The following is a 24,580-nucleotide window of genomic DNA, read 5'->3' as shown; positions in this document are numbered from 1 at the left end:
TGTTTCCCACAACCAAATGGGTTTTAGTCCTTACATCAAACCTATCTAAATCCTACAGTTAATTGTGACTCCAAGCTTTTCTCACTATTGCAAAAATTGCAATTATCTACCTGCTTTTGGGTGTCCTTTATTTTAAGTAACAAAAAGCCAGCATGCCTCTACTGGCTTCTCAGGATATTCCTAGTACACATGTGGGAGTCCCAAATACAGTGCACTACACACTAAAGATTCTTGAAAATTGTTTTTCAAGATATATAGATATAACTTCCCCACAGAGAAAAGTCTAGAATAAGAATATAGAATACACAGCTAGAAAAAACCTTTCCTCACTTCCCTCCCAATATTCCAGACACTGTGCTAAGTGCTAGAGATAGAAAGGAAAACAAAATTTAAAAAGAAAAACCAGTCCCTGTTCTTAAGGCTCTCTAACAGGGGAAGACAATATGCAAATAATAGCAAATAAAATGTACAGGATAAAATGGAGACAATGTTGGAGAAGGCACTAAAATTAAAGACTAGAAAAGGCTTCTTGCAGAAAGTGAGACTAAAAGAAGCCAGGGGAAGGAGATAAGGAAAGAAAATTCCACACATGAGTACAATCAGTAAAAATACATGAAGCTAGGAGATGCACTTTTGTATCCAAGGAATAGCAAGGAAGACAGTATCACTAAGTCCCCTTCTTTTTATAAATTAGGAAATTAAGGCTCATAGATGTTACAATGATTTGTCCAAGGTAATGAAACAGTGCAAGAACTATGATCTTATGAATTAAAAATCCAGTTCTTTTCTTATTATATCAAGGTCCTGTTGACCTCCTCAACTTCATTCCTTTGAATTAAGCATGGCCATTTCCAAGCTCCTCTTTTACACTACTTTCAGGAGTTGTAATCTCCTAACTAATATTAGACTACAAAATGATTTTGCGTGGGGCAAGGCAAAATAGCAGAGTATGATTTTTTTGTTACTATTCATTGCTGTTCAATAGGATCCCTGAATCACAGTAGGGCAATACAGTCCATGGGGTTTTCTTGTTAAAGATACTGGAATGGTTTATCATTTCCTTCTCCTCAAACTTTTTAAATAGGGGGCCTCAGACTGCTGGAGGGCCGGACTATAGTAAAAATAAAAACTTTGTTTTGTGGGCCTTTAAATAAAGAAACTTCATATCCCTGGGTGGGGGGATAATCGTCCTCAGCTGCTGCATCTGGCCCACAGGCCGTAGTTTGAGGGCCCCTGGATTAAGGCAGAGGTTTAGTGTCTTGCTCCAAGTCACAAAGCTGTCTGAGGCCAAACTTGAACTCAGGTTTTCTTGACTTCAAGCACAACACTCACTGAGCCACATAGCTAAGTGGTATTCATTACTCTCCATCTATTTGGCACATCATATTTTTACTTTAAGCAGGCTGTCAATTACTATTAAGATATTCACAGAACATAAGATTTTTGAGAACACAGATTTTATATCTTTGTACTCTGCAGCTCAAAATTGTATATGATCCGTGAAGTTCTTCCTCTAGTATATAGGACTTTGGGAGCTCTCTTTCTGTCTGGATGTCTCCTGGGGCTACAGGGAATTTACAAACAAAGACACATAATCTCAGTTCTCAAAAATCGTATGCTCTGTGACTATTCAGGATAAATGTACTATGTGTATGTAAATGTGTACCTATGGATGTCTGTGACTTTGGAAGTTCTCTTTCTGTCTCCTGAGGGGCTGCAGGGGATACAAAGAAAGAATCCCAGTTCCCAAAAACCTTATGCGCTGTGATTATTTGGGGATATACGTACTGTGAGTATGTACATGTGTAGCTATGTGTTTGTATATATTTATATAGATGGGCATATACACATACTCTTATTCCCAAGTCTCAGTGCAGTTTTAAGCCCTAGACAATTCAATCAAACAATCATTCATTTCACATGTGTGCCTAGTACTGTGCTATTTGCTGGAGATACAAAGTCACAATGGAAAACAGCCTGTCCTCCAGCAGCCTTATGCTCCAGCTAGGGGGAGACCCACTTCTAACAAGTATCCTGTTACATACGTGACCGGCTTATTTTTCCATTCTATCCCCAATACTTGGCAATGCTTAATGCTTCATTCATTAAGCAAAAATCGGCTTACTGAAAGTAAGTGTAAAAGGTTAACTGAGTAATTAAAAAAAAAAAAATACCGCGATCATGGGGCAGCAAGGTGGCGCAGTGAATAGAGCACCAGCCCTTAAGTCAGGAGGACCCGAGTTCAAATCTAACCTCAGACACTTAGCTGTGTAACCCTGAGCAAATCAGTTAACCCCAATTACCTCAACAAAAAAAAACACACAAAAAACAAAAAAAAGTGATCACTGATACACTAATCTGGAGTCGAGACCTTACATGAAAAATAGACACAGGGTCAGCTGGATGGCACAGTGAGAAGATAGCATGAGGCCTGGAGCCTGAAAGACCTGGATTCAAATTCTACCCTCTCTCTCCCCCTCCCCCCACTTAACATTACCTGAAGCAGGCCCCTTTACCTGTCTTCACTTCAGTTTAGTCATCTGTAAATGGGGATAATAAAAGCCCCTACTTCTCACTACGTTGCTTGCGAGGGTAAAGCGCTCAACACAGGGCCTGGTATAATAGCCCGCGTTATATGTTTCCCATTATTGTTGTCAGGGCTGGGTATTATTAATAAAGGGATGTGGGAGGGGCGCTAGCAGCTGAAAGAGATGGAGGAGTGGGACCCTTCGAAAAACTGGAGCTGGATTCGAACCCAGGCCCTCGGAGGATCCGGGGCTTGTTCCAGGCCACCCCGCCCTGCCCCCACCAGCGGCCCAGGGAACTAATTCTGTCTTGACCGCAACCCCGAGCCCGAGAGCTGGAGACCCTCGGAGTCTTTGGGGGGGGAGCCGCCATCGGCTCCACGGGCACTGCCGGGCCTAGTTAGCAAAGGCCGGAGGCTACGGGTCCCCGCGTCCCCACTCACTCACTCACCCGCCCGCCCGCTCCAGCTTCCACTCCGCTCGACTTTCCCGCCCGACACGCCCCTCAACACGGCGCCGCCGGAAGGGGCGGGTCTTCCGCCGCTCGGTGACGCCATCGGTGGGCGCCGTCACTGCGGGCCGGACGCTGCTCGGGGGACGCTCGGGGTTGGGCAGAGGTGCTAGCGGCCGGGAGGGAGCTCGGGCTACTGAGGAGTCCGAGCCCAGGTCGCGGGTGCTCGCCCTCGGGACCCCTACGGGGAAGAAGGCTGAGAAGCGGCCGGAGGCCCCGGCGGACATCCCTCCCCAGCCACGATGGCGGAGCCCGAGCTGCTGCTGGACTCGAACATCCGCCTCTGGGTGGTCCTGCCCATCGTCTTCATCACCTTCTTCGTGGGTATGATCCGCCACTATGTGTCCATCCTCCTGCAGAGTGACAAGAAGCTCACCCAGGAGCAGGTGTCCGACAGGTGAGGTGCCCGCAGGGCCCCCGAGGCCCCAGTGCACACCGCGGGGCGGGGCCTCCAAGTCCCGAGCCCCCAGACCAACTCTCTCTTCCCTCCGCCCCTCCCACGTCTCTCCTCTTTGGCTGAGAAGACTGGAGGCAAGGATTAGGCGCCTGCTGAGTACCGCCCCCCTTCCCTTCCCCCCTCCCCCGCCAAGCTGCCTCTTACAATTCAGGCAAAAATAGAAAAGTCAGGGTCAGAAAGACCTACTTTAGGATAAAACTGTTGTCACATGAAAGCCAGTGGTGAGCAAAAAACTATCCAGGTGCTAAGTGCACTACAAAATGAATAAACCTTGTTTTTGTCCTTAAGAATTTCGGTCTCACATAGAGGTAAGACGTAGAAATAAGTAACACAAATGTCAACACAAAGCCGAGTGTGAGGGATTCCTCCAAAAGGGTTAAACAAAGTGGATTGGGGAAGTTCTGAGATGGAGAAAGAAGTCATAGACAAGGTGACATTTAAGGCTTTTCGTTTCTTTTTCCTAATCATCCCGAGCATCTTCTTTTTTTTCCTCTCCTCCTCCCCACTCTTTAAGTTCAGGTAGAGTTTTCCCAGTGTTATCTGTATTGTGTTTTTATTTATTTTGTTAAACATTTCCCAGTTACATTTTAATCCGTTGGAGCCCCACTTGGTCTTTGATATCTCTAAACACCTTCATTTTGTAGTTGTCAAAAAAGTGGGAAAAGTAGGTAGGAATACTCTAAATAGACTTCTGTTGACCTTCTGGCCACCGAGTGAGGGCTCAGATAGCCACCAGAAGGCTGGCTGAACGGACCTCAATGTTCAGCTCCACATAAATCCAAGAGAAAAGATCTTTGGTGAAAAGTAAAGTGGTGTGATGCAGTAGAAGGAACCCCAGACTTGGAGTCTGGAGAGCTGGCTCAGCACTGGGCGTTCCTTTCTTCATTTTTTGCATTTAAATATTAAGAACCATGTATTCACAATGCCTGGGTTAAGTGAGCAAGGGTAACAAATAATTGTTAAATTGCTGTTTATTTGAACAAAGGGTTGAGTATTTGAAATACATTACCTGGCAGGATTGTTGTGAGAAAATTCTTTGTGAATTAAGACAAAATAGAGGGTGGAGGGCAAGCCAGAGTGATTCATTGAATAGAGTCAGGAAGACCCAAGTTCAGATACAGCCTCAAAACTATTAATCGTGTGATCCTGGGGAGGTCACATAACTTCGATTTGCCTTTTATCCACTGAGGGAAAAGAGAAGTCCAATAATAGTGTCACCAAGGGTCAGACACAGAGGAAGAACATAACATATCCATGTCATTCTATAATCTGCCTAGAATTCAGTGTATGACTTTGTAAAAGGTGCTTAATTACGACTTCTGTGAATATAAATTTCAACATCTATAAGAGAGGGGTTTGATGAGATAGCAAACATTGCTCTAACTCACATTTTATGACCCTGTGGTTTCTGAAGCAACTCAGAAGCCAATAGGTTGGGATCACTATCTTATCTACTTACATGCCATTGCCAGAAATAGCAGTTCCATAGGAACATGAAGTTAAAATAGTTTCAGATGGTTGGGTGTCAGTTGAACTGGTTCTGAAAGGAAGCTCTGAATTGTAACTACTTCCAGATAAAACCTAGGTAATTAAGAGAGAGCAATTAATTTAAGCAAGGAGCTTATATTCCTTAACTTATACGGGTATTATAGCCAGGCTGTTTCACTTTTTGTTGTTACTGTTATGTTTCCCAGTGACTTGTAAATGTAGGGGAAGGGGAAGAAGAAGATAGTGTTAAGAAATCCTTTCATCAGTTACCCTTTGTCAGATTTGTTATCGTCTCATCCCTATTGACTCATCCCAAGCCCTGAGAAGACATTGCAATCCACAGCATACTAATCCCAATGTCTAGTTGTAGCCCACAGAAGTTCATACTTACCAAGGAGTGTGAAAGGGACAGGGAGAAGAGATTCAAGCAAAGAATTTGACAAACATTTATTAGACTTACATGCTAAGCCCTTCTCTGGCTATTAGGGATTCAAAGATGAAAACAAACCAATTTTTGCCCTCAGGGAGCTTATAGTTAAAGGGAAGAAGAGAGCATACTACTTATACTGTAAATGCAAAATAATTTCAAAAGAGAAAATATTAATAACTGGAAGGAATCAAGAAAGGTAATACCTGAACTGTGTCTCAATAGAAACTAGGATTCTGTGAAGGGAATTGAGAAAGAAGTATATTACAGGTTCTGGGGGACCACTTCAATGAGGCAGGAGATGTCATATGTTTAGGCAACTGCTAATAGGTCAGTTTCACTGGAATGGAGAGTGAAAGGACATAAATAAAATTGAAAAAATAAATAAGTGGGTAGCCTTATGGAAGGCTTGAAAGGTCATGAGGAGTATTTTTAGTTTGTTTTAGAGGCAAAAGAAAGTTATTTGAGATTTTTGAGTAGAGGAATGACATAGTCAAATCTGTGTTTTAGAGATATTAATTGGATATTTGGATGGAAGATGAATCCAAAATAGGAGGGACTGACTTGGGGGAGGAAGATAAATTAGGAGGTTCTTGGAATTGTCCCACCAAGAAGTAATGCTTGAGCTGATTTAGGATTGAGACTGTGTGACTAGATGCAAGAAACTTTTTATAATCAACAAGACTGGCAACTGTTTGGATGTGTTTAGTCGGGGGAAAAGGGAAAATCAAGAATGATTGAAAGGTTCTGAAGCTGAGTAAAAAGAACGATACTAGTTGTGTCGTCAGAAACGGAACTTCTTGAAGTGATGGATTTGTAATGGGGAAAGTGGCACAAAGAGGGTTTGGGGACAGAAACTGCAACAGTTATGTTTTTTTCATTCAATTGGAATAATTAGCTTTAATTAGTTCCATTGCTAAGAAGACATTTTTATTTAGGATATTAAACTCCCTTCCCCCCCCCCCAAAAAAAAAAAAAAAAGAGAGAGAGATTATCTGGCTTCTGTCACTGAATTGCAATTGGTTGGGGAGTAGTTAAGATTGTATCTTGTTCTAAGTTTGGTGAAAAGTTTCCAAAAAATTGTGCAATTTTAAGAATAAGATGTATTGTGCCCATAGCCCCAAGATCATGAGAGTTTATTTTTAGTCCATATTGAAGAATGTTTTTGTGTCTCTTACTCTCTGTGTTATTAAAAAAATCCCTTTTTTCAATTAATGTCTTTTTATGGCCTGTTTGAATTCCATAGCCTTGAGTCCTTTAGATATTGATTTTGAAATATCTTTAGATAGATTTTGAAAATGTTCAGCTTAATTCTGGGGATTGATAACTTTATTTATGATAGGCCATGAGAGACAGAAAGAAATTTCATTACCACTAAGGATATGATAATTTTCTATTTAGAATTTTTAAAATGTATTTCTTGTTTGTATGTCTCCCTATGAGCTCGGCAGTACTTATGTAACCAATATTAATGGAAGCATAAAATGTGTTGTTGTTTGTTCTTGCTGCTTTTTACATTTTTTTTCTTTTTTGAGTTGTCCATATATTCCTCTTAATAGTCTGGTCTTGTATTGAAATCAACATTTCATTGATTTAAATTCTAAATGAATAAGAGGCTGTCAAGCCATCTTACTAAAATAAACAGAGAGAGAATGAGTGAGAGCTGCAGAGCAAGGAGCGTAGGATTATAGAATTAGATCTGAAAAAGCACTGAGAAGTCATTGTAGTTCGGTCCCAGTAAGTTAAGGAGAGCGTGGTTAGATCTTAAAGAGAAAAGGGGAAGAAAAAAAAGTGATTGGGGATCTGAGAGGTGGAATAAGGGAGATTTTTTTTTTTTATTTCCTAGTTTGTATGTGGTATTGGGTCAGTGGTAGTAGAGACTTCAGGCTATATATACTATAGACCAACATGCTATCCCGTGTGGTTTGGTTGCTACTTGAATTACCATCAAACGAGAAAAGTATAGGAAATAGAGAGGTTCATAAACATTCTTGTAAAAAAGAAAAAAAAAGCACTAAGAAAATGACTGGTCCCGAAGGCAGACTTTACTTAGACTGACTGATGCTATAAAAAAAATTTTTATGGAAATGCACAAAAGAGACATTTCAAATGAAAGAATGATGAGAAAACTCCCCAGAGAATTTTTCTGTCTGCTGGGCAAAAAGAGACAATCTTGAGCCAAATCTTTCCAACATGATTAAGCAAGAACAAAAGGAAAAAAAGCTGGGAAACAGGAAGTACTTTTGCCAATTGTTGGTGCCCAGGGAAAAACAAATCTTAAAGTACATTTGTACCGGAAAGAAGAAGGAGAGGACTTGGAAGAGAATGAGTAGCCAAATCTGCTTTGTTAAAGTTGTCATTACTCAACCACCACCTCTACCAGTCATTTATTAGATTAGGTTTGAGTTTCAAGACGGATCGTGTAACATTCGCAATTTAGGGCCACTTTGTACCTGACCATACTTGGTGAAAAGAAAAGTCTCTCTTCCCACCCATACGCAAGTTTAGGTGTTATTGCCAAAGGCACTGTTGTTGCAATGAATCTGAGTCAACTGGTCCTTGTGGCATAGGAGACAAAGTTGTCTAACAGAAAGAAACATTTACAGGTTACCTGGATTGAGGAAAATGATAGATTTATAAATACATTTTTGCTTGTTTTTTTACTCATGGAAGTTCTACATCTTCTAGAATTGTTAGGGAATCTCTAATATGTATCCAGAAAACAACAGTTGTTGTTTAAAAAAGAAAAGTTATACGACATACATTCTGCAAAACTTGTCATAGTTGAGGTCTCCTGTTATCATGAAAATTCTGTATTGTGATAAATTTAAATGATATGATGGGGTAGAGAGGAGGGGAGAGGAGGGCTACTGTATGTCCATACTTTTGATCCTGTGTATGTACATTAACTCTTCTACTACTTCTTGCCTTCTGTAGCTTTACTTTAACTTACCATTCTGCAAAAATTCAAGCATTATACAGAATTTTATCCTTGATGATGAGATATCAAGATTAACAAGTTTCTAGAATGCAAGGAGGCTTATTTTGATACCTTTTCTCTCTTTTCCCCCATGACCACCACTTCTATGACCTGTTTCCTTTCCAGATTATTTTAATTTCCAAGGTGACATTAAACATCTGTGGTTCTAGATTGCAGAGCAAAAAAAAAAAAAAAAAGTTAATCTTTGAAAATTAATTTGTATTAGCCCCTGTGACTAGTATTCTAAATATTTAAATTAAGGAAAAACAGTAGCTTCAATGCTACAAATGAGGATCTGTCTTTAAATGGATTGAATAAGTAACTGAAGAAGTTAAATATTTTGATTTTCATGTTACTAACTTTTGAACTCTGTGTGTGTGTGTGTGTGTGTGTGTCCAGCATTATTAAAAAAAATAAATAAATAAATAAATAAAAAGGCTTTTGGCCCTTGAGATTACCATCTGGCTAGGGAGACCAGACTCACAGATGTGAAATAATTAGAGAGCAATTAAGTCCTAAACTGCCTTATGCCGATTAGAAGTGCAGTGAGAGTTCAGAGAAGGAAAGATCATTGTGAGCCAGGGTAATCGAAAAAACTTGATGGAGAAGTTTGCAGAGGGTAGAATGTTAGAAGGAGGTCTAGCTTTGGGACTGGTAGAAGAGGAAGCTAGGTTTCTAAGCAGTGAGAATAGCCCAAGCAAAAGAAGGCACAGAAGACACAAGGATGTGTACAGGGACCAGGAAGAACAGCCTGAAGAACCTAGCAGGGGAAGTCTTTGGTGGGCTATCTGATGAATGAGAAGAGAAAGAAGAATCCAAAAGCCTTTTCAAAAAGAAAAAGAAATGAGTAGATTTTGATGATCAAGTCAATATTAAGGAATGGGTAAAACTCCCAGGTCTCTATCTACCCTAGGAGGCTGGCCCAGTAATGGTTTCATAGGTGGAAACAACATGGAGAGAGATTATAGGCAAAGAAGGGCAGAGGGCCGAAAAGATCAGCTTACTAACAGTAAGACCTCATAGTTCTATAGTACTTTAAAATGTGTAAAGCACTTCATATTCAATATCTCATTTGAGCTTCAGAATCACTCTGAAGTAGGTGTTTTGGGACCTGTCTTATAATTGAACAAAATGCAATTAAGTGACTCCTGGGCCAGGGTCACCGAGCATGCAGGTGGTAGAGGCTGGCACTAAGTTGGCTCTTTCCAACTCTCTTCCCCTCTGCTAAGCATCTGCTATACAAATGGATAAATGAAATTTATCCATTTATTAAGTACTTCCTTTGTGTAAAACACAGTGCTAAGCCCCAAGACACACAGATAGAAAAGCCAGGCAGTCCCAGCTCAAAGAATGATTCTGCTTCAAGTCAGATGGAAAGTCCTTTAGTATGAGACATAAGTAGACTCTATATCTGTGAGAAGTGTTCAATTTAGTTGAAACAATTTGTGGATAAAGACAGTTTAATATTTTAAAAATAGATTAAGGTTTCAATGACAATGCAAATCACAGTTTTGTTTTATTTTTTCATTGTCTTCAAGTGTTCCCAGTAAGAAGATTTCTTGTTCTCGCCAGGGAACTTAGCTCACTCAGACATGTGATCCCTAATCTGGGCTTTTCTCTTTGGTTGAACCTTCCAGAGCTTGTTCTTCACTGGCATAGCCTTTGAGAAGCAAGGGTCAGCCATTATCAAAACTACTAGTACAATTGTCTCTTCCAAGTACTTTGATGCTGGAATTGCATATAATATACTATTTGTGATGTATAGCCACAGCAAAGCTGTCACAGACTTGAGATTTGAAAATGGTTGAGACCATAAATAAATAGACTTAGAGGATGGAAGGAGATATTTTTGGAAGGGAAAGGTCAAGTAGGTAAAGCAATTGTTTGTAGAAGGGACTTGGAAGACCACTTGGAGTAGAGGTGAAAGGACTTAAGCAGGCTCTATAGATAGCTTTCTTATGATTTGTGTCTTTTAGATACTTGGAGTTTTGATTCTTTCACTGCTTAAATGGAGGTTCTGATTAACTGAGATTTTATTTTCCTTTGATTGCATTTTAGAAACCCCACAAAACCTAGTTAGAATTGAACTGTTGAGATTCTATTATGTTTTGGCTCTTGCATCTTGCTGATGACAGCTGTTCTTTGTAATAACACTACTCTTGGTAGTTTTTCTTCAAGGATATTGTATGCCCTTATTTATATACTGTGAGATATTGAAAAACATCAGGCTTCTCTCTCTCTCTCTCTCTTTTAAAATAATAACTTTTTATTTTCAAAATACATGCAAAGATAGTTTTCAACATTCACCTTTACAAAACCTTATGTTCCAAATTTTTCTTCCTCCCTCCTTTCCCGCTACCCTCTCCACTAGACAACAAGTAATCCAATATAGGTTAAACATGAGATTCTTCTAACCATATTTCCACATTTATTGTGCTGCACAAGAAATATTAGATCAAAAAGAGAAAAAAAATGAGAAAGAACAACAAAAAAGGTGAAAATACTATGTTGTGATCCACATTCAGTACCTATAGTCCTCTCTCAGGATGCAGATGTTTTCTCCATCACAAGTGTTTTGGAATTGGCCTGACTCACTTCGTTGTGAAAAGAGCTACTTCATCACAGTTGATTAAAAATCTTGTGTTGTACAATTGCTGTGTACCATGTTCTCTTGGTTCTGCTCACTTCACTCAGCATCAGCAGGTCTCTCCAGGCCTCTCTGAAATCATCCTACTGATCATTTCTTATAGAACAATAATATTCCATAACATTGATATACCATAACTTATCCATCCATTCCCCAACTGATGGGCATCCACTCAATTTCCAGTTCCTTGCCACTACAAAAAGGGCTGCTACAAAGATTTTTGCACATATGGGTCTTTTTCCCTTTTTTATGATCTCTTTGGGGTACAGGCTCATTAGAGACACTGTTAGATCAAAGGATATGTATGCACAATTTGATAGACAGGCTTCTCCTAATAGGAAGAATAGATCCTGTTGGAATTTCCATGTGTGCTTTGCCATAATAGAATATTTTTGCAAAAGCTCTTAAGTTCTATAGGCATTTTTCCATAGGGCTGTTTGAAAACCTTCCCCACCAGTTGTGAACGAATCCAGCCATTCTGGAGAGCAATCTGGAATTATGCCCAAAAAGTTATCAAACTGTGCATACCCTTTGATCCAGCAGTGTTTCTATTGGGCTTATACCCCAAAGAGATACTAAAAAAGGGAAAGGGACCTGTATGTGCCAAAATGTTTGTAGCAGCCCTGTTTGTAGTGGCTAGAAACTGGAAAATGAATGGATGCCCATCAATTGGAGAATGGCTGGGTAAATTGTGGTATATGAATGTTATGGAATATTATTGCTCTGTAAGGAATGACCAGCAGGATGAATACAGAGAGGCTTGGAGAGACCTACATGGATTGATGCTAAGTGAAATGAGCAGAACCAGGAGATCATTATACACTTCGACAACGATATTGTATGAGGATGTATTCTGATGGAAGTGGATTTCTCTGACAAAGAGACTTAACTGAGTTTCATTGGATAAATGATGGACAGAAACAGCTACACCCAAAGAAGGAACACTGGGAAATGAATGTGAACTATTTGATTTTTTATTTTCTTCCTGAGTTATTTTTACCTTCTGAATCCAATTCTCCCTGTGCAGCGGGAGAACTGTTCGGTTCTGCAAATATGTATTGTATCTAGGATATACTGCAACATATTTAACATATATAGGACTGCTTGCCATCTTGGGGGGGGGGGGGAGGGAGGGAAGGGAAAAAACGAAACATAAGTGATTGCAAGGGATAATGCTGTGAAAACCTTCCCCACCATATTCTGAGCAATGATCAACTCTACTTTCCATTTAGGAAAAAAAAATCTCTCTTCCCTTCTTCCCTCCATTCTAATCCCCCTCCCTCCATTTAAAGGGAATAGAAAACTTGTGGAAAGGTCTGGATCTGATTTCCTTAGAAATCTTAATTCATAACATAACAACCTAGGAATGAGCAGTCAGAAGGTGGGAAGGCAATCCCTTCCACTTTAAAAAATGATATTGCTATAGTTTGTTAGATAAAATATGTAATAGTATTGATTTTGTATCAAAGTCTATATTTTGATATTTCCCTGGGGACAGCAAGGTGGAATAGTGGATAAAGTGTTAAGCCTGGAATCAGGAAGACCTGAATTCAAATTTGGCCTCAGATATTTACTGGTCATATGACCATGGCAAATCCTTAACCTGTGTTTACCTCGGTTTCCTCTACTATAAAACAAGGATAAAAAAATCTGCCTTATAGGATTGTTATGAGGATCAGATACAATGTGTTTAGCACAGTGCCTGGCACATAGGTGCTCTAGAAATGCTTATTCCTTTCCCTTTCCTCTCCTGAATATTTCATTGCCCAGTGAGACCTAGATTGTATTTGGAAGGATTTTACAGCAAAATTTATAATCTTTTCCAGTATTTCATCTTAATAATTTAATTCTTTTTTTTTTTTCCTAGTCAAGTCTTAATTCGAAGTAGAGTCCTCAGGGAAAATGGAAAATACATTCCCAAACAGGTACTTAATCATTTTTTGTTGGCATCTCTCTGACTAGACTGATTTGTAGCTAATGGTTGTAAGTGTCTGAATGTTTTATGAGGACAGAGTAGATGGTTTCCAAAAAGATACTGAGCCCTGTCCTCCTGCTGCTTTCAGTGTCTTTCTTAGGAAACTCATTTTAAGATGGAATTTTCTGGGTAGCAGTTTCATTGCTGAGTATTGTGAACATCTCAAGAGCAGCACACTCTTAAAAAAAAAAATTAAGTGTTTTCACTATCATTTATTTATTGTTAATTCTTGGTTTTTAACATCACCTTTATTTCCAATTTTGTTTCCAATTCCATCATTTCCTTTATTTCCCCATTGCCAATTCAGAAAGCTAAATCCTTTGATAATAAATTAAGAAAAAGAAAAGGCAAGGTAGGTCAGCAATATTAACTATCACATTAGCTAAGTCTGACATTATATGTGATATTCCCCACTCATAGTCCCATTACCTCTGGAAAAAATGAGGGAGGTCAATACTCTTGGACATTTTGTGAAGAGTTACCAAACTATATAGCATATAATCATAGTCATCATGAATAAATAGTCTTTTTAGAGCATATCTATATTCAGTAATTTTGTGTCTTTGAGTTTTTTTAATGTGTTTTGTTTTTAGTCTTTCTTGACAAGAAAGTATTATTTCAACAACCCTGAAGATGGATTTTTCAAAAAAACAAAGAGGAAGGTAGTACCTCCATCTCCCATGACAGGTATTTTATTAGCTTTCTCTCATTTTAAATAAATGGTGGGAGGCAAAATTGAAATTCTGAAAGAGTATTAGAGAATTTATTGTTGGAAACCTGAACAAATTTGATTCAGTCAGTCTTTACTTGGTGAGAAGAAATTCAATTCTTATCAACGCATCCTCTTTCATTTTTCTGCTGCTTTGATTGCTAGAAATTGTCCAGTGGGTCTATTATTTTCAATTTATTAAATATCTGTTAAGTCTTATTGCTCTAGGAATAGAATAAACTGAACAGATATTTAAAGAATAGAATAAGTGATCTTGTGCTGACTGCCTTTTACTATATTCATTTCTTGAATCAAAGATAAGCAATTATTTATAACCTTTGTAATAATAATATAACCTTTGTAATATTGAAGGAGGCAGGACAGCCACCATGAGGCTGGTCAAAGATGGAGTCTAGTATCTGAAGTCTGGAGCCTGAAGTCTTCTTTGTATCTGTGGCTGAGAGAGCCTTCTGTATCTAATTCCCTTAAATACCTCAGTAATGTTAGTTAATGTCAAATAGTCATTTAGAAAACAATCAAGAATTCCCTGGGAGAAGAAGACATTAGTGATCAGTCTGTTTGTTTAATTCTTAGATCCCACGATGCTCACAGACATGATGAAAGGAAATGTAACAAATGTACTACCTATGATTCTTATTGGTGGATGGATCAACATGACTTTCTCAGGATTTGTCACAAGTAAGTAAGTAAGTGAGTGTCCGTCATAGGATGCTATGTGAATTGATTGTTACCCCTTTTTAGTTCTTTGGATTAAGTTCATTGGGAAGGACCTTAGCCATCATCTAGTTCAACTCCCTCATTTTACAAATAAGGAAACTGAGTCCCAGAGACAGGAAGTGACTTAACCAATACCTGGCAAGTAGTAAGTAGCATAGGTGGGATTGGAATACAGAATTTCTTAACCCATAGCTAGTGTTCTTGTCACTGTACCACCTTACCTTTTTCCATGTTTGAAAAATGTAAATGCAGGTCCTAGGACAGGTAAAGGTCCATGTAATCTGTTCACCGATAGATTTTAATAATGTTTTTCAAGACCATCTTTTAAAACTACAGCACTTTTATTAGTTCACCCTAGACCAATACCTCATTTATGATGTAGAAGCCAGTTTAGCTTTATTCTCTTTGTGACTGTCTTCTCAACAGGGATTCAAACCAAATGAAATATCTGTTTGGTTCAAAGAATATTTTGGTGTTCCAGGCCAATAGAAAATATGTAAGTTTGTTTCTGGTTTAAACTAGTTCACTATTTAAAAAATAACTGCTCTCAGTTCTGTTTTCACAAAAAAAAAAATAAATAGGTTCAGTTTTCAAATTCAACAGATTAGTGAAATTCATTTCAGTCTTTGGTTCACAGTTGTAATCATAGGCCCTGTTGCCAAAAGGATATAATAACAATTCTTAAGAGAACCTGATTTAGTTGAATGATGTTTTAATCTGCTAGAAATAGTTACCAAAAGCTTTTAAAAATGCATTTTCACAAAGAAATTTATGTGTTGAATATTTTTTACATATCCTCCAGGAGAAGATTGTGCACATTAACAGCTAAACCTTTCTAAAAATACAATAGCAGAAAACAGTTGTGAAGTTTTGGTGAGCTTTTTTCTTTCTTTTTTACAGCCAAAGTCCCATTTCCTCTGACTCTTCGATTTAAACCCATGTTACAGCAAGGAATTGAATTGCTCACTTTAGACGCCTCCTGGTAAGAATATTCTTTTACTAAACTATTCATTTATTGTGGTAAGGAAAAAGGGATTCTTTCAGTCTTTCAGTGTTGGATCATCTTAAAGTTCCCATAGTGCTTTTAAAGATTTCATAACATTATATGATAATCCTACTTCACTTCCAGCAAAGTACACAAGGAATCGTTGTACCTAAGACATGAGGGGCGGAGGATATAACAATGGCCATCCTACTACTAAACTGTCAAAGGTAGCACAATGCAGGAAGAGAGGGTATAGTGTCAGCCTTCTGAATCAGAAGAAAAGTCTTAGATGTTATATCAGCAATGTTGGGGAAACTCTCCTTCTCTACCAAAAATTTCTATTCTCTTATTTATAGCCTAAGATGCTACTATTATCACTTATTTCTTTGGCTTACATCTTTGATCCTTTTAAAATGCAAATAAAAAATTAATTGCCTACAATGAGTAACTGTTTGCAAGGCTACTTTTTTTTTGTACGGTGCCTTCTTTAATTTTGTTTGCTAATGAATATGTCTATAAAAGCTGCCAAAATCTTAGCCCTTCCTCCTTTATTAGAAAAATTTCAATTGGATACAGTTTCATCAATCCAATTTACCTTGAGAATTGGGAACATAATTCTTTTTATAATATCTTCAAAGTTCTATCCTGTCTTGCTAGGGTAAGTTCTGCATCCTGGTACTTCCTCAATGTGTTTGGACTCCGAAGCATTTATTCCCTGATTCTGGGCCAAGACAATGGTGAGTACTATTTCTCTAGATGAATGCCCTTTGATTCTGTTCATCAAAATGATAGTCTTCCATATCAGGACAAAAGAGCTATGTGCATTTTCTCATGTGACAGCATAGCCAGATAATACATCCTCTACGCTACCAACTAATTTTTCTGATTTATTCTTCAGTCACCAAGAATAAGAGAGGCATTGCATTCAATGTTTAGGGATAAGCTAATATTCTGAATTTAGGCACATTAATCTAACAATAATATCAGAAAGTAATAGGACTTGGAGGTCTTTTTTGTGATATTTTGTTGGATCCGTGTTTCCATAATGTGTACAGTCCTTCCAGTGTGACGGATCTGAGTCTATCCTTTCCTTATCCTATATGTCCTATATCAAGGATCTTTCTGCTCAACACTTTGAAGACCTCCTTCTCTCTCATTCATGTTATGGATGTCTGATTTATCACTTCCAAAAGCATCATTGCTGATAAATGCTAGACCATTTGTACTGGCAAATTTTCCAAATGTCCTCGGGTCACTTGTATTTGTGGTTTTTTGGACATCATGATATTCCAAGATTTGAAACCATACTTAGCAACTGGAGAACTGTAGAGGACTTTTATATTTAAAAAAATGGCTTTTGGTGTTGAGAATAGCATGGATCATGGAAGGTATTACAGTTTCTCAAATGCAGCCTAACCTTCTCTGTTCATCCTTGCCAATTGTTGGTCCAGCCCACTGTCTTAACTAGAGTACCTGCCCAAAACACTTCGGTTACCTTTATCACATTATGTGTCTTAATCTGATATGTATTTTTCATCCACTTAGCTTTTCCTTTGTAGATGGATCTCATCAAGGAAGTCATATTTTGACCTTTGAGATTTAATATGTCAGTGCACTTGCTCTCTGCAAATTTGGGCAGTCTGAAACCTTCATATGTGTATATATGTGAAGACTAAGTTAGCACTCTAGATACTTTAGAATCAGCTGGAGTCAGGATAAGCAAAAGTCCTTGGTCTTTATTCTTGATCTTTAGGGGTAGAAGTGAACAGGATGGACGCAGGACCTTCCTTCTCTTCCTCTACTGCCAAAGTGACATTGGCTTGTCTTACTCCATCCCCTAAACCTTCCCACAATTCTCTGTACACACCAAAAGATTGAACCAGCACAGACAGAATAGTGGGAAGGGCTATTTTCCAAGCATATGCTAATAGAGTATTGTCCAGTCAATAGTTAGCCTTAAGTGCTCAGTTGTCCGTCCTCAGTGCATCAACTCAGAGTTTCAGCCTTTTACACACACACACATACACACACACACATACACACTTTTTTTTTTTTTTTTTTTGGGGGGGGGGGGGCGGGGTAAGGCAATTGGGATTAAGTGATTTGCCCAGGGTCACACAGCTAGGAAGTATTAAGTGTCTGAGGCTAGATTTGAACTCAGGTCCTCCTAACTTCAGGGCTGGTGCTCTATCCACTAGGCCACCTAGCTGCCCGTGAAACCTTCACTCTTTAAGGAATCATTCCACTGGACTCTGTGATAGGGGTAAACAGTTTTAGCAGCTTGTTTTCAGTTTATCCTTCATTAAATATTAATATAGGATAATGTGGAATGAATCTATATGTGTTTTGGCATCTGTCAAGTAGCCTTACATGTAGGGTGACACCTTGTTGGAAAAGAGCCTTTAAGGTGTCATTTTGCTCTGCAGAATCAAAAGCTTTTTATTTTAATCAAATAGTAAATTCAGTGGGATCCTGGATTTTCTTCCTCTTTGTCATGTAATCTGCTGTAGAGACATCTGCAAAAGCTTGCCTTTTTTTTCTTTTGGTTTTCATTAAAGAAAACAAGATGATTCTAGACTATTCCAACAAGATTTTACAGAAGAGAAAGAAGGCATATGAGTCTGTAGTTATTAATGTCTTATGAGTTCATGATCTTTTGCATCCTTGAATCCTCCTTCCTCAAGGTCTTGAAAATCAGTCCCTGTATATCTTTTCCAACACAAGATTTCCCTTATACTTTATTTACTTGAGTCCATTAAGTTTTCCCAGCTTCATTTTTTTTTTTTGAATGTCTTTTTTATTTCTTTATATTTGAGTTATTCACACAATAAACCTACAGCCATCCAAATGACAAAATCACGTAAGTGGAAGTCAATGGAAAATTGTTCGATAGCCAATACCTTTAGTTTTTATAAAAGTCCAAATCAGGAAGTGTAGAGATAGTGTGTATTTGGTAAGGGCTGTCAAAGATGTACGTTAAACATGCCTATACCTGAGGAAGCTAAGGAAAAGGAAAGAATGCTGGAGAAGAGAAGCAATGGAGGGGAAAGGGAGGGAGGAATCCAGAAGACACCAGCAAGCAGGCAGCTTTCCTGCTATGTTGCTAAATTTATGCCCACCACATTCACCCAGTGTAGCACTTTTTGTATCTCAGGAACATATCAAGGGCATAAACAGGAATATGTCCATGCACCAGTGACGTTTGTCTCTTCTCTGTTAAGATTCCCAAAAGGCAGCTGCCCAGATTCTCTGTGGAGTGCTCCCCAATGAAGTAGGTCAGAGAGTATTCCTGTCCCTGGGCTTTCTTCTCAGTGCCTGTTGAAAAGACAAAAAGATCAGTATGAGCACATATATATTCCCTTTCTTGAAAAATAGCAATTAGACATGACGGAGGCTGAGAGAAGATAGCGATAGATGCTTTTCCAAGGGTCACCTTTGGTGACGAGTGTGATCTTCACTAAAAGGATAGCACAGATAGAGGAAATGACAAAAGATATTCTTCCTTTATACTCCACCAGTTGAGAAGAGGAGACAAAGACAAGATGGCTGAAGTGGGACTTGGTGTTTTTGATGACATTGGTCTGTAAACATTGGGAGAAAGAGATCTGTGCTTCTTCTACCCTCAGTGCCTGCCCCACACATAGTAGGCATTCACTAAGTAGTGGATGAAACTGAGATAGTTTGTTTTTTTCAACAGTACTTTATTTTTCCAAATACAATCAATCAATATAGGTTAAACATGTCCAATTCTTCTCAACATATTACCACATTTGTCATGCTGCACAAGAACAATGAGATAAAAAGTCAAAGGAAAAAAATAAGGGGAAAAAGCAAGCAAACAATAACAACCAAAAAAGGCGAAAATAATCTACTTTGATCCACATTGAGTCAACATAGTTCTCTTTCTGAATGTAGATGGCTCTTTCCATCATAAATCTGTTGAAATTGTCTTGAATTACCTCATTGTTGAAAAGAGCCAAATTCATCACAGTTGATTATCATATCTTGTTGTTGCTATGTACAATGTTCAGAGTTGTCTTAATTTGCATTTCTCTAATCAATAGATATTTAGAATATTTTTCATATGATTAGAAATGACTTTAATTTCTTCATCTGAAAATTTTTCATATTCTGACCATTTTATCAATTGGAGATAAGGTTTTAAATGCTATTTAGCAGTCAAATGACACTGATTAAAAAAACACAGAAAGAATTGACTTTGTGAAAAAGATGAGAAGAGGTAAAAAACTGCTTTAGCCTTTAATTCAAGCATTCATCTGGCAGAAAACCCATACTGTTATATTACCTGGAAGGATGGTGTGAGCTATACTCCATTTTTTTGAAAGAGGTAGACAAATAAGTACTTCAGAGCAGCGTGCTTTAGCCAGTCAAACAAATTCTAGGGTCTATTTTGAGCTCTGTATGTTTAAAATCCAAAGTTTCACATCTCTGACTTGGATAGAACATACAATACATGTTTTTAATCATGACTCTACAAGAAGGAGTTAAATCCTGGTCTTTTTCACTACAGTAAGGAAATAATTTGGGTGGGGGGAAGGGAGAAGTTCTTTAAGTAGACATAAAGAAAAAAAATTATAAGCAGTTAAAAGATTAATTATCTTTCAGTTACCAAAAAGATATCATTCCTTCAACATGTCTAATTAACCAAAGGAACAAATTACATTTCTTCCAATAGTGGGAGTGAGGACAGGAAGACAATTTGTTCCATTTGGGATGTGTTGAATTGGGGTTGCTGATAGTTATGTGGCTGATGTGTGGCAGGCAGTTGAAAATATGGACTGAAGTTTAGGAGATAGTTTCAGAGGTTATTTATACAGAGAAGAAATTAAGCCTATGGGGAAAAGGAGATGAGGAGGGAGAGTGTAGAAAAAAAGGGAGAGGAGATAATTTGACTCAGAACCTTGGGGAGCAAGAGATAAAGAGTGATCCCATAAAGGTGACAGAATCGCAGGGAGAAAGGAGTCTCAGGAAAATAGATATAGAGCTGGAGCATACTCCCTCTTCCAGATAGGGAAGCTGTGGGAGACATCTTTTAGAAAGAGATTTTTAAATTAAAGCATAAGGTACACTTCTTTCAAGAGGATACAAATGTAACCAGAAGGCATTTTTTATCAAAAAAAAAAAAAAAATTGTTTTCTTTTCCCTAGCCACGCTACCATGTCCCATGTCTCCATTTTCTGCCCTAGTTATCTAATCTTTACTAGAAGATCTCTAATGAGGGGAAACCTTGCTACTTCCAGAGGGAGCTGACCCATTACAATTCTCAACAGTGTTTTTTAGTTTTTCTCCCCTTTACCACTTTGCTGGTCATTTTCAGATCGAGCACCATGCTTTCTCTCTGTTCCCTCATCTGACACCCTCTTTTCTTCCTGTTTTCTTGCCTAATCTTTGGCTCTTTTTCACACATTCTACCCTGAGACATCTGACTGGGGTTGGAACTCAGCCTGCAGCTGTTCCTTTGTTGATTTGTGTATAACTTAATAAAGAATTGTTTGGACCTCTCTGAAAAAAAAAATGCATTGGGGGCAGAAAGGGAATACTGATTGTAGCTCCTCAAGTTGTATTCTAATATTTTTAAAAGTCTTTTTCTCCTAATAGATTGTAGGCCCTGGTGCTAAGTCTGTAAGTTCCTATATTTAATCAAATACATAGGGCCTCCTAAAGAAATTTAGATGGTGCTGATTGAACTTGTTCAGATCAATGGGTAAAACCCCATATAGGCACATGAGAAATCAGAGCCATTATTATAATTGTTGAAGATCATTAAGGTGATTCAGTCATGGGAGTTCTAAGAGGTGACCACCTCTCTGAGCTGGGATTAGAGTATGATGTAGGTCATGGGAGTTCTGAAGTCTAGATGTTTGAAGGAATACAAACATGTATATTAAAGCCTCCAAAAGTGAGAGCAGGACTAGAAATGAGGGCCAGAAAATTATATCCACAAGGACATGAGCCTAGTAATATAGATGGATGTGATGAATATTAAAGGAGAAGTTGTTAAAGGGGCTTCTAGTGGTAGTAAGAAGAGCTGAAAGCTGGGAACATGAGCAAGGAGAAGCATCCTCTTTCTGGCCCCATGCGTTAGAACAGAGGAGAAAGAACACACACTAGTAAGGGGGGAGGCCAGAAATGAGGCATTTTCTAGAAGAAGGATATGAATCGAGATCTAAGAGGAAGAGGATTTTGTCACATTCAGAGCCAGGAGTCCCAGAGAGTAGAGAAAGATAGAGAGCTGGGAAGGAGCTGGGCTGAGTTTTAAAATGATGATCTTATGAGGAGAAATATCAGGGGAGAGGGTGTACAACTGCACCAGTGGCAGCTGAAGAGCGGTAAGTTGGTTTGTCAACCTGAGCATAGAGGGTTTGATGATCCTCATGATCACTTTCCTTTCTGCAGCTTCTCTCTTAAACACTCAGGATCCTCAGGCTTGGAGAGTGGTAAGGAGGTCAGACCAGATCCCTGAGTCAGTAAATATTTAGCAGTTAGGTGGATCTTCAGGACCCAAGAGAACTGGCAGCCAGGTTCTGGGCTTTATCCTCAGATCACTACAGTGGGGTATGTGGAGAATATGCATTCATCTCCCTGGCAAGGAACACTGAATCGGCATGGAGACTCTGGCTCAGGGAATTTGTCTGTGATCATACAAAGAGGGATAGATGTCATTGACCTCTCTAGTTCCTCTGGTATTCCATATGTATATGTGTGTGTACTCACACACACACACGTTGGTCCTTCATGTTGAGTTAACATCTGATGCCCTTTGAGATGGCTATACTTCTATGAGTTGAAAGGGGCTTCAGAGATGCTCCAGTCTGAACCACTCATTTTGCAGGTGAAGCACCCAGGAAGCCCCAGAAAATTATGTGAGTACCCCAGCTCCTTGAGTTAGTCTTGTTTGTATTCGTTGTAATTGCAGCTGCCGACCAGTCTCGAGTGATGCAGGAACAGATGACAGGAGCCGCAATGGCCATGCCAGCAGACACCAACAAAGCTTTTAAGGTAACCAGGAATTCCACTGGGGGGAAGAAGATGAGGCTTTGAAAGGTTTCTTTTGTCTATTTATGGCCAAGTTTGATGCTAGGTAGAAAGTTAAATTCATTCTGCTACATTAAGCTTGCTTATGAATGAAATCTTCTAATTGACTACATCAAGTAAATGTAGAAGATGAATATTGTAGAGAAAAAAATGAATTGCTTTTTGTAGATATTTTGTGTAGAAGGGTAAAGGAAGACATCCTAAATTAACAAACTTGTTTAATTGTGTTTATATTTGCAATAAAATCTCACTAATTGAGCCAGAGGACTGGCCAATATTGAAATCTAAAATTATCATTTTAAAGGATTTTTAGTAACTTTCACACTGAGTGAGTTCTGCTGAACCTTCTTTAAGCAATAAATTATTCATTTGTAATCAATAAATGTAAGTATTTTAGCAGGACTATTTGCAAAAAAAGCTCTTAAGAGAATTTGTCCTTTTTTTTTTTTTTTTAAAGCAAATCCATCTTTCTCTGGTTTAATTTATGTAAAAACTATTGAAGTCCTATATAATGAGGTTTATAATATATTCTTTTGTAGGGCCAGTGCTCTTTCTCGACTTATAATAAGATAGTGTTCACAGAAGCTTCTGTACCATTTCAATAAAAAGGGTTTACCCTCCAGACACCACCTTCCCAGTCCCTGTTCTGCTTTCTCACAAAATTAGTGCGTTTTTTCCTCACAGACCGAGTGGGAAGCTTTGGAGCTCACTGACCATCAGTGGGCACTCGATGATGTTGAAGAAGAGCTCATGGCCCAGGATCTCCATTTTGAAGGCATGTTCAAAAAGGAGTTACAGACATCCCTCTTCTGAAGGTTGAGGGGGTGGTTAAGCCAGTACTGGCACACTATTGGGAGCTCAAACAAGTCCTAAGATTTTTTTTGTTTGTATTTGAAAAGCTCAGAATAAAGAGGAGCATAGGCTGGACACCTAACTGGGGCCTGTTCTTGTCTGAACTTGTCTCCCTTTTTATATCTGAAGTCACAAGAAGTAAAGCCTTCCGCATGACTTGGAGAACTGTTTTAAAAAATAGTTTGTTTTCCAGCTCATGTCTCTGGTAATAGCAGTTAATAAGGGGGGAAGGTTACAAAGTGAGAGCATAAACAAAAGGAAGATTGAACCTTTTGCCAAAAAGGGGCCACTTCTCAATAAATAACATTAGGTGCAGCTGATCTTTATCTGGAGTCCAAAGAACTTTAAAGTCTTTTCTTTCTGACCTCCAACAACACATTTTATGGCCCGTTACAGTTTAAAAAGCTGTAGTTAGGTCAGGCATGCCTTGGATAGATAATTATTCCTAGTTTCCCAGGGTAGACGCAGAGACTTGGTACTTTTGCCCAGTGTTGTGCAGTCATAACTGGGGGCTAGGACTACTGATCCCCACTCCCTTTAACCTGATCGGCAACTTCCTGGGAGTATGGGGTGGAGGTAGCCCCATCTTCTCCATCTACAGAGAAAGTTGGTGTCCATGTGTTGGGTCCTGTATAGTTCTGAAGTGTCTTCTCAAACATCGAAGGCAAGTTCAGGGATGGTCAGTCTTCTCCTAATGTTGAGTAGATTTTATTACAGTCCAACTTTTTGGTAATTTGTAATTTGTGCCCTCACCATCATTATTCTTAATTAAACCACTCCATTCCCTGAGGATTATTGTAAATAAATGGGAATACTGCTTGATAATAGTGACGTGGGCAGTTGCCAGTTTCATTTTATCCAAACACATGTTATGGGCTGAGCAGTGGTCATTTTACTTGGTTAAATGTAATAGAGGAAACAGTTTGTGTTGTTTTTACACTGTGGTGAACCTCTTCGTGTAATGAGAGTTGTAACTAATAAAAAAGCCTAATCAGCTCTACAAATTAAATAGACTGAACTCATTTTCCTTTGATCTGTGAAATTATTCCCTCCCAGGCTTGTGCACGACTCCAGATGAGTTTTGGTCTGGGTAGAGTTAACATTGCTAGTTTTGGGAAAGATCTTGGAGCAAGAAGGACCCGCCTGCTCATGACCCAGACGGGGACCCAGGGAGGCTCAGGTCTGCCTGGCTCCTTCCCACTGCACCACGCGGCTTCTCTCTAGGACTGC

At 38.8% G+C, this 24,580-nt stretch overlaps 1 protein-coding gene across 2 annotated transcripts; it reads left to right on the top strand.

Annotated features, from left to right (window-relative positions):
• Positions 1–3,091: 3,091 nt before the first annotated feature.
• Positions 3,092–24,359, top strand: EMC3 (ER membrane protein complex subunit 3). 2 transcript variants are annotated; one of them, XM_051982004.1, is made up of 8 exons: positions 3,092–3,433; positions 12,903–12,960; positions 13,604–13,697; positions 14,314–14,418; positions 15,358–15,439; positions 16,100–16,179; positions 22,380–22,462; positions 23,183–24,359. In XM_051982004.1, the coding sequence occupies exons 1-8, from the start codon at positions 3,279–3,281 to the stop codon at positions 23,309–23,311; spliced, it is 786 nt and encodes a 261-aa protein (XP_051837964.1). In that variant the 5' UTR covers positions 3,092–3,278; the 3' UTR covers positions 23,312–24,359. The 2 variants fall into 2 exon arrangements, with proteins under 2 accessions (XP_051837964.1, XP_051837972.1); XM_051982012.1 differs by lacking the exon at positions 23,183–24,359 and adding an exon at positions 23,038–23,127.
• Positions 24,360–24,580: the final 221 nt, after the last annotated feature.

This window comes from Antechinus flavipes, chromosome 1, assembly GCF_016432865.1.
Source record: "Antechinus flavipes isolate AdamAnt ecotype Samford, QLD, Australia chromosome 1, AdamAnt_v2, whole genome shotgun sequence".
In the NCBI taxonomy this organism is placed as follows: Eukaryota; Metazoa; Chordata; class Mammalia; order Dasyuromorphia; family Dasyuridae; genus Antechinus; species Antechinus flavipes.
The sequence above is the reverse complement of the archived record's forward strand: the minus strand, read 5'-3'. Positions and strand labels throughout refer to the sequence as shown.